The sequence below is a fragment of the Dysidea avara genome, chromosome 10 (genome assembly GCF_963678975.1).
Source record: "Dysidea avara chromosome 10, odDysAvar1.4, whole genome shotgun sequence".
Classification (NCBI taxonomy): Eukaryota; Metazoa; Porifera; class Demospongiae; order Dictyoceratida; family Dysideidae; genus Dysidea; species Dysidea avara.
Window position 1 is genome coordinate 24,324,181 of NC_089281.1, and position 11,042 is coordinate 24,335,222.

Genomic DNA, 11,042 nt, shown 5'->3' on the forward strand with positions numbered 1-11,042 from the left:
TAGCCTGATCTGGGTGCATGCGTAGTTGAAAGAGCAATGTAGTGCATGGTGGCTGGCTACAACTGGTTTGCACATACTATAGCATATACATGCAAATGGATGATTCATGTATAGCACTGCTGATTCCTTGTTATACTACACTGCTAAAATGAAGAGTAACTCTCAAGGAGTTCCCAGTGTAGGGAGGATGTACACCCCTGGAGAGTAACCATTACTCCAAAGGAATAACTGGGGAGTAACACATGCTCCTGAAGGTGGTGTCACTTACTCTTCAGAGTAATGGTTATTCTCTTCAGAGTGTTGGTTACTCTCCATGGGGTGTTAAATCCTCCCTACACTGGGAACTCTCAGAGTGGTGGTTACTCTTTATTTTTAACAGTGTAACTGTCTGCTCACAGCTAATTAAACTGCATCTATTGAATAAGAATTAAGTGGAATGAGGATCCATTTTGTGTATCCAAGTGATAAAAATACAGAAACTGATTTCAATGGGGGTTTCCTGAAATCCTTGAAATCAGCTCCCTATGCCTCTCACCATTAAGCATACATGTTGAAGTGATGAATATAAATTTAATGTGCTATGTTGTGCTTAATAGAAACAGTGTGGTGAGATGGGCTCCACAGTGGAGACAGTTAGGTAGACAACTCAATATTGAGGAACATCAGATGAACATGATCATCCCAACAACTGTGAGGAGTGTTGTAGTAAGATGTTGAGTGACTGGCTAAATCTATCATCAGAATACATAATATACAACACAAGAGGTCCTTATTAGGGCTATATATATATATATATATAAATTATTGTAATTTGCTATATTAATTTTTTCATCAAAAGTTTTCATGATAAAAATTTTATGTAAAAAATATTTACTGAACAAAAATTAATTTTTTGCTATGGATCCTGATGTACATGCAGGCCTTAAGTGTTCAGCCCCAGTTCTTCTGTATATACAGACCTGTAGTCATGCACTGTTGTAACGCATTGATAATCATAACATGCATGTAAAAGAATTATTGCAGATACAGGCCATAGGTACAAAAAATGTATGTAGATATAGAGCAAATAATTGTAGGAAGTTATACATACAGGTGATAATGATAATCTGGTCACCACAACATGAAAAAGGAGGCATGCATATGCTGAAGATAATAGTTTTGCGTGTAAGTGATATTTTAATAATTATGACTCTAGATGATCCATGATCCAAAACAATTTCTATTTCACCTATATATGAATGAACAGACATCCATCACTATTACCTGTAGAAATATAGTGTATATATTAAGGTGCATAACTAGCTATACTGACTAAACTTTATTATCACAATAGGAGTAGAATATCTTGATATAAGCCTGAGACATAACACACCTTAATTATATGCATCCATTATCTATGAGCTGAAAACTATGGTGTATCATGTCAATCATAAATGCAATAATAAGCTCCTATATAACTATAGAATAGAACACTACAAATAAAGATACTTACAAAAAGGTTAGCTTATATGCTGCAATAGTAGCAATACAACAAGTGGATAATGTACAAGACTACTTGAAAGCTCTAAAAAAGGTAATGATAGTGTCTACAAAAGAAAATGCTTTGTATAAGTCAACATGTCACACACTGTCATATTCACACGTTAATCTTCTTTTGAATTTACTCTGTTGATGATATAGTTTCACTAGCAGCAGAAAAGTCATTCTCTAACTTCAGCTTCTTAGACAACGGTTCACTTTCTGCATTCAAACACTGTAAGGATGCCAACAACTCTCGATGTACTTTATGCTTCTCAACTTCTCTCTCATAAGAGGCTTGTGTTTTAGTCACTACAAGAGTGTGTGGGGTACCAACACGTTCAGTCTGACAGGTGGCATCAGCTTTAGCAATACGAAGTTGATCCTCAAGATGTTGCCTTCTTGACTTGCCAAGCCTAAATCGAGACTGTGTTATATCAGGATGTTGCATAAACTGCTTCAATTCTGTACAATCACTGCATGTACAAGAAAACTCAACAGAGCGAGCATGGTTGGTCGGAGCTTGCAGTTTGCTGATACATTCTTCTAGAGCAGAAGCACAATGTGAAAACAGCACTTGAAGTGGACCACCAATTTTGACCGTCTTACTAATATCCAGAATGGCAGGTCCTAGTGTTTCTAATACTGGATAGTAAACAGGCTTAGTGCAGAAAGCATCAATAAGAGAAACAAGTAAACCTTCGCATTCTAAACTTCTAAGAGTACTTACCAGTTGGCACACAATTTCTTTGCTCCTGTTTTTTTTCCATGAAGACTCCTGCTCATTCACCAAATAGTTGACAAAAACTGCTGCCACAGATTGGAAAAGAATCTTCTGCTGTTCACTTAACTGGATGGAACAAAACTTCATCAAAAACTGACAGCGTCTGTCAATTGAAAAAGAATCACATTTTGCAAAGACAGATTCCAATGGCAACTTGAGAATATCCCAACCATATTTATACCCAATGGAAGAAACAATATTGTTATCATCAAAGGACAATAGTAAACTGCTACTTTTCTCAGTTATGACATTCAAACACTCAGCAATTAAATCAGATTTTCCAACTAGCTTCAACAGTTGCAAAAAGTCATGGTACACTTCGGTCTCAACCCAACAGCATCGACCAATTAGTTGCTTCATTATATCCTTTGCAGCAACTGTCAAATCATCATCTGCTCTGCCTTTCTTAACCTCTCGTTCAAATTCTTCTATCATGTTAAGCACACCAATTACAGCATTGTGCTTCCTAACTGGCCAGATCAACAATGCTGCCCAATGATAGTGCTTGTCCACTGTAGCCCCCTCATTTCCTGTTGCTTCTTGTACCCATTCTTTGTCAGGATCAATGTCATCAAAAAAATTGTGAGGAAACATGGAATCAACCTCAAGCTCTATGTTGGAAGACAATTTCTCACCGTCATAAGTTGTGAGGTTGCTGGCACTGACTTCACCATCGCCATCGTCATCAATGGTATATTTACCCCTACCATAATAAGTAGCTGAAAAACACTCTGTAAAATTCACAATACTCAGGTAAAGATCAAACTCAACTTCCTTTTTTGCTTGGAGTAACACTTCTGCCAAAGCTCTATCGCCATTCTTAAGCATTTGAAAAGAAAGACTTGCTTCACAATACTGATGTTCAAGTATTTGGGTGAGTGTGTTAGGGCAATCATCTGAGTCGAGATCTTCATCCCACGCCTTCATTGCTGCAACAATGGAAGAAATTTGCTTCTGATTGCTTGGTGGTGCTGGAGCTGGATCAAACCCTGTGTAAACCAAGTTGTAAATTAGACATAGGCGGTGGCCTTTTGTTACTGGCTTCACTTCATGTTGACAATCAGCATAGAAAGCGGCAAAATAAACATTGTTGCAAGCACCAAAACCACCAAAATTAAACTCAATTTCCTTTCCTTGGTGACACACAGTTAACTGTCCACCCTCATAATTTGATGGTAACTGAATTACCAAAGTGCCAAACATGTTATCCACCTTCTCAGTATCTCTGTGACTCTAAAATACGAATACAATATAATTACTCACAAATGCAAATATTATTAAACTAGAATCTTTTTTTAAAAAGCCACATGGCATATGCAGCTCCAGGAAACATGCATGACATGTACACAATATATCCATGTTATTATCAAACAATTAGAAAGAAATCAACTGTGAAGACTAGAGTCAAAAAATCTAAAGCCTAACTGTTGCTGCCAATTGCAGTGAAACCTCAGATATCTGGACCCCACTTATCCAGATTCTTGGTTAACTGAACTACAGAAATTACTGCTCTATTAGAGTAGTGACTATTCTATTACGGTAGTTGAAATACTGAAAACTTTCTTAAAGTTGATCTATACACAGTTTCAGAGATATGGACTTCAGACTTATGGACTACCCCTGGTCCCAAGGGGTTTGGATAAATGAGGTTCCACTGTAGTACCAGGGCTGAACCTGGGTCAGCAACACTAACTCAGATGTACCACTGACCTGGATAGTGATCTGGCTCAATTTAAGGTCCAGTAAATCTACATTTCAAACACTACTAATTGGTTTTACATTTATCACAGTGAATTTTTTGTAAGAGCAAAAGGTAAATGTATGTAGATTCAGGCTAGAGGAGGTGTGACACATGTTAAGTGCTACTGTATCAAATAAATTCATGCTAATTGCATATCAAATACGTTTAAGTAGGGATCGCCCCAAAAATTTTGCATACCACCCAAACTACCACCTTTAAAAATCATCCTAGAGACATTTTACGCAACAAAAGTCACCTTTATGGAATAGTACTAGTAAAAAAATTGGAATTTTCAACTAGAGTAGGAACCATAGCACATCGATAAAAAGTACTGAAACAAGTTGGAGTAATGCACAATATTAAATCACAGTAAAACAATAAGAAGTGTTATATCCCTACTGTGCATTTCTCTAGTAAATTCCAAATTTTTTTGTGTACTGGTTTGTTAACTTTTTTTTGTAAATAATACTTCTTATGACTGGTGAACCCACACATACCGCATCAAAAGAAGGAAATGGCACCGCACGCCCCAGCTATATCAATTATCATCTGAAAAGTGATGTATCCATTACGCTTCGTTGTCAGCTATGTTCAACTCATTACTAATGTTGAACCGATAATCAGATCTGTTATCGGAAAAACCATATATCGGCTTGTTTTTTGTGTATCGGTATCAGATCAGCACCACAATGAAAAAAGCAGCAGATACAGATATGTGTATGTATCTAAAAATACATATCATGTACACCAATGATGTTAGCAAATGCATTTAGTTGCATTTCTTGCATCACGAATGTTGTTATTACTGCTTCAGTGTGCTGTCAGCTGTTGTTATAGCAATACTGCTGCTATAAACAAGCTAAATTGGTCCTTCACAATCAAATTTCTAGTAAAAATTGCTACAACATAGATATGTTCTGCTAAATTGGATCAGCTACATTTATCGGCTTGAAAACATTATTCAATATCGGTTATTGGAATATCGGCAAAATCTCATATCGGTGCAACACTACTCATTACACAGCAGTACGAATAAAGAACTGTTTGAAAAGCACCTCTGCAATCAAAGTAGCCACTATGAAAATACGGACGATTTCCGTTACAAAGGGAAGCCATCACGTACTACCGCCAAATCGACACTTTTCGCTGTCAGCAAAGATGAATGGGACACAAAGGAGGACACTGGTAAGTCCATGAAGAATGCATTATATGTACTGCGGTATGCCAAAAAGCACTTCTTGGACTGAAGCGACGTCAAACAGTGAAAAAATCAAGCTGCCTTAGCCGTTATCGAGTTGCTCTTATCTGAAGGCATCAGTCAGTCAGTCAGTCAGTCAGGCAGTCAGTCAGGCAGTCAGTCAGTCAGTCAGTCAGTCAGTCAGTCAGTCAGTCAGTCAGTCAGTCAGTCAGTCAGTCAGTCAGTCAGTCAGTCAGTCAGTCAGTCAGTCAGTCAGTCAGTCAGTCAGTCAGTCAGTCAGTCAGTCAGTCAGTCAGTCAGTCAGTCAGTCAGTCAGTCAGTCAGTCAGTCAGTCAGTCAGTCAGTCAGTCAGTCAGTCAGTCAGTCAGTCAGTCAGTCAGTCAGTCAGTCAGTCAGTCAGTCAGTCAGTCAGTCAGTCAGTCAGTCAGTCAGTCAGTCAGTCAGTCAGTCAGTCAGTCAGTCAGTCAGTCAGTCAGTCAGTCAGTCAGTCAGTCAGTCAGTCAGTCAGTCAGTCAGTCAGTCAGTCAGTCAGTCAGTCAGTCAGTCAGTCAGTCAGTCAGTCAGTCAGTCAGTCAGTCAGTCAGTCAGTCAGTCAGTCAGTCAGTCAGTCAGTCAGTCAGTCAGTCAGTCAGTAGAAAATTCCATTTAATAACTTTTTTTTTTAAATTTCGTAGCAAGTGTCAGGTCAATCTGAAAGCTTGTTTGGGCATAGTTTTACCTAACCAATACTGCCTCATCGTTATCAAGGAAAACTGAGCTGGTTTTTAGGTGATTTTTTTTCGTGGGCCATGCCTACACCTTTGTGGTCCCTACTATACAGTACTATCGTACTGTATGATATAATACAGCATTAAATATACAGCAAAACAAAAATCACCAGAACTTGAATTTTTGCCTCACTGCCTGACTGACCACAGTCGCAAGGCTAAAGGCCAAACGAAGCAGCACATGATTACCATTTTGTGCCACAATAACAAACTCACCAGTGGGATGTGCCTTTTGGGATTCAGATAAGTATAGGCCCTCTGTGCCTTGTCTTTCCTTTTATCTTCTGCTTGTCTTTTTCCTCCAACGAAACCATATCAAGGCATTAATTTTCTGTTTCTTTCAGTAGCACATTTAGATGCTACAGAATTATTTCAGAGCTGGTTTTCAGAAGCACTTCAGTCCCGGCATTACTTTAAGAGATACTAGTTAGATATCTGCAACTTTGCGATTGGGATCCCGCTTGCAACAGGCTCACGGCAACAGACTCCCATCAATTAAATATCTACGTGGACTAATAGTGATAGAGTACAGAGACCACACCTATTAATGATCTAGCTATTTACTTAACAGTAAAATAAGATCACCTCACTCCTTATTGGTCGCACACCCTTGGCTGACTCGAGATATACTCTAATACAACAGTCATTTAATAGAACTGTCACAAGTTACAATGTAGCTAGCTGTGACACAACAAAAAAAAACTAAACAAACTAGTACTTTTTAAAAAATTATAAACTTAAAACTGAAGTAGGGATCCGTATGCAGTAAATAGTAGTAAAACAAGAGATGAATGATGGTATTACAGCCAGGGCCACCCAGAGAAATTAAGGGGCCTAGGGCAAAGAGTTAAAGTGGAGCCCCAGGGACAAGGAGATTTCCATTCTGAATCACAACTTCACCCAAGCTGTAAGTTGTAGACCAAAAAAAAAGGTCATTACATGCTGACAATGACAATAGCTACTCCTCACCAACCATATCTCCTTATTTATAAGTTTGAAATACTGCTCCTCTGAAGGATACTGTGACTGCTCTATTAGAGTATCTAGATATGACTGCTCTATTAGAATATATCAATCTTTTAAACAGGTATTCAAGGTGCCAGCCTCCTGGGGCCCCTTTCAGGCTGGGGCCCAGGGCAAAATGCCCCAGTTGCCCCCCTGTAGGTGGCCCTGATTACAGCATAGCTCAGTGGGAAAAGTCCCTTCTTTAGCACATTAGCTACAATAAATTTTTGTTCAATGCCAAAGTAGGGACTTCCCACTGAGCTATGCTGTAATACCATCATTCATCTCTTGTTTCACTACTTTTTATTGTATAGATCCCTACTTCATTTTTAAAAAATACTCCTTTTCTAGACTGACGCTTAATCTGGTTTTATGGGATTATGGAGACCTTGAATACAATTTCCAGTGCCATTTTCTTTCACTATCCCTCTTTTCGTGAGGTAGGCATTTCATCATCGACATTGTATCAAACCACAAACCACTGGGATTCACCACAACATTAAACTATGCATAATCAAATAGCATTTAGTTTTCAATGAAACTACTTTTTAAATTGCTCTGTACAAATCCTATGTGTCATGTGAGTGAGTGTGGCGTACCTCCTCTGGATTTAGGCTATATACAGATGAGTTTAATGATAAGGCGTGGCACTATATTATATTATTTTTACTAGTGTTGTGAACCGGCATCAAAAAACCAGTTATTAATTAGTTTAGTCTATGTCAAGTCCATTATTGATTCCGAAGCCTTTAAACCGGTTTTGCCCACCCACCTGGTAAACCATAAAATTAATTACAAGTGTTAATATCACAGCATAACCTCAAAGCCTGTATAACTATGTGATTATTGTAAGGCAGGATGTTGAGTCACTTTGGTACCAACCCTAAGGCTTCCAACAGACTAGTTGAAGTGGTAAGTAGAAATAGAGGTAAACAGGGACGGGAGTGGGACAACCCACAGAAAATGTCTAATAAAAGTCATCATGCAATATACAGGTTGCATAGGTTGGATTTTACAGCACAATGAATCTTTGCAACACCGTTTGGATTCTTTCACTAGAATGATCGAAACACTCTAATAGAGCAGTCACCTGCATTAAAATACTCTAATAGAGCAATCAAGTTTACTAACTATCCCACCGGGGACCACTGATGGCTTGTGAATTGATGGGCTATAGCTGTCATACATTAGGTATATAGACTAGCTAAGTCATCTACATTGAAAGAGTACTACTCCCTTGAAACCATAAAATTTAAACCATTATAGCATAAAGTAGTTCTAATTAACTGACAGTGCCTGCATATAGATGCGGGAAGTTGTACCTGCAACATCAGGAAAAGTCACATGATGGGTATGTGGTAGCTGCAGTATGTGTAGGTGTATGGCTCCAATGAGGAAACTAAGGACAATAATGAGCAGTCGTGGGGACTCCTCTTGGTCAGCTTGGCAAATAAGTATGCATACTCCCATCATATGACTTCTTATCTGGAAGCAGTAGGTGCAGTTTTCAAAGCCTATAATAGGCACTGTCAGTTAACTAGAGTACTTTGTGCAGAGTACAATATAACAGTCGACCATCAGCCATTTTCCGATCAAGTGATGCTGTTGACCGATCAATGTAGCCGTTGGTCGGCCGATCACGTAATTATTTGTTATTAGTCTTTATAACATGTATTATTAGTTATTATTATTATCGTATCGTTACCTTTCCTTACTGAAGCTATTTAATTGCTGCATGATGAAGTCTTGATCCCGTCGAAACATCGACTTGATGAGCATGCGTAAGCTAGAGCACCGCACCTTGTGTTTACCCCAATTATCGATTGTGGGTTACAGTTGATGTTGTGAAGAAGCAATCACTACACTGGCTACGTGAGTGGCGCTTTCCAGGAGAAGAAAGTAATATTTGCGAAGAGGAGGTACGATATTAAGTATAAGATAGCCATTTCATGGTTAGAATGTGTAGAGAATGTACTGGCTGGATAGAGTGGAATGAAAGTCAGGTATTAAAAGTGTTCTGCACACAGCAGGTTCGAGAGTAAGCTTTGCAATTCACAAGAGAAATAGCTAGTTGGATAGTTATAATTCAATCTGTGTTGACTCAACACCACTTGTAACAAAGCATTTAGCCCAGCTAAGTCTACAAACTGGCTGCACAATACATTGATTCATAGTTGTATTTTTGTAAAGTATGTATGCAGCAATACAAATTTTGTACATGTATTACTAATAAACACAATTAATTCTCTGTAAAAGGTATGTGCATAAAGATCAGTGATAAGTAGCTGAAAGTGGTCTCAGATTCGATCTCAGAGTGATCCTTTTTCAAAAATTTCCTGGGGGGCATGCCCCCAGACTCCCTAGAAGGCTTGTGCATCGCACTGCGGGGTGTGCTTCACACACCAGGATGGTACACCTCTCTCTTATGACCATGCAATTTCAGAAATGGCCAATCAAATTTAGTTTTGATTGATCATTTTGTCTGAGCAATAATTTCCCTTATATTGTACACTGTTGTGAATCTCAGTATTAACTTAATGTTTAATAGTTGAATATTTCATGCTAGGAGCAGCTAACTTTCAACGTTGATGACTTAGCTAGTCTAATCTATTACAGCTTTAGTCCATCCATTTATAGGCCATCAATGTGGGTCCCTGGTGGGATAGATAACAAAACATTCTTGACTGCTCTATTAGAGTATTATAATGCAGATGACTGCTCTATTAGAGTGTTTCAATCTAAACAATGCTGCTGAGCTGCTGTGCTGCCTATCCAACCTGTATATTGCACGATGACCTTTATCAGGCATTTTCGATGGGTCATTCCCATCCTGTCCTGTTTTCCTCAAATTCTACTTACCCCTTGTTAAGTACCATTATGTCTGCTAATTTACAATGAGACAATGAGCAGTCAATATCCAATTATTCACCTTCCAATAATTGTTTTTAGTAATTTCAGCAGGTTCACAACACTGATTTTTACATATCCAATTGTGTAGGGCAAAAAGATTGGTAAAATCAATGGAGGCAAACATTTTTTCAAAGTATTTCTGCACACTGTATTGCTGCATCAATTAATCACTACCTGAAATAGAATCCTTGTAGTCATACTTTGGGGATTTGCTGCATGGGGTGACTTTTCTGTACAGGAGGTTTTTGAACACGGGTAGGATTTTAAATATCTCTGTAAGAAACCTAAAGTGGAACTTGCCTTTTTGAGATTGTGAAAATATACCTCGATGGATTACAAAGTTCATAGTGAACATATTGAGTCAAGTCCCGTCTTTCGTAGTTTGTAGTTATGAACTAAGCACCTGTAATTTGCAGTATAGTGTTGCTGTGCAAATCAAATTCCTTGCTGTCTAGCTAAGACTATTCATCATAGAAGACTGCAGACCACTCTAGCAGCAGTAGTTCTTGATCAAGATACATGGTACCTTGATCAAAACACACAGTAATTAGTCTAGGACCTGGCTTGTGTTTGTATGCACTTAATTTAGGAGAGGATAACTCAATTGTTCTAGGCTAATTTGACCCCAAGGAATAACATGTGATATGTGCCAAATGCTCTATCCGGGGCGAAATGCCCCAAAATGACCACACCCTTTTATCGGAAGACATTTCACTTGTATCTTCTAAAATACTGCAACTGCAGACTTGCTAAGGTGCTCAAAATGTTTATAATGGCCATATTTTAGGACAACTGACAGCTCTGCAGCTTTCACTGAGTCCACCAAGGCAATTAACTTAGACAATTTTCTGTGGATGGTCAACCGCTTCTCCAAAAGAGCAATGCATGAAAATGACTATGTGCCAGGATTTACAGCAGCAAGAAGCACATTTGTGAATTGCAACTTCCATCCTACCACCACAGTTCTTACCCCTATCCTTCCCTATCCTGCTACAACATATGATGCAGTCCTCACAACGATGATCAACTTTCAGGATGCCCTGAAAAAGGAGGGTGATACCTATGGTGCACTGTGGGCAGATGAAGGTATGTACCGTATTGCCAAGGAAATTCAGCTAG

At 38.6% G+C, this 11,042-nt stretch overlaps 1 protein-coding gene across 1 annotated transcript; it reads right to left on the bottom strand.

The window, feature by feature from the left end:
• Positions 1-1,395: 1,395 nt before the first annotated feature.
• Positions 1,396-8,819, bottom strand: LOC136236612 (uncharacterized). The gene is made up of 2 exons (XM_066026835.1): positions 8,719-8,819; positions 1,396-3,535 (listed from the first exon to the last, which is right to left on the bottom strand). Exon 2 carries the CDS (start codon positions 3,503-3,505, stop codon positions 1,661-1,663), a length of 1,845 nt encoding a protein of 614 aa, XP_065882907.1. The 5' UTR covers positions 3,506-3,535; positions 8,719-8,819; the 3' UTR covers positions 1,396-1,660.
• Positions 8,820-11,042: the final 2,223 nt, after the last annotated feature.

Excerpts from the sequence above, each read along its gene's own strand:
- LOC136236612 (XM_066026835.1), bottom strand. The coding sequence starts at position 3,505 with ATGTTTGGCACTTTGGTAATTCAGTTACCATCAAATTATGAGGGTGGA.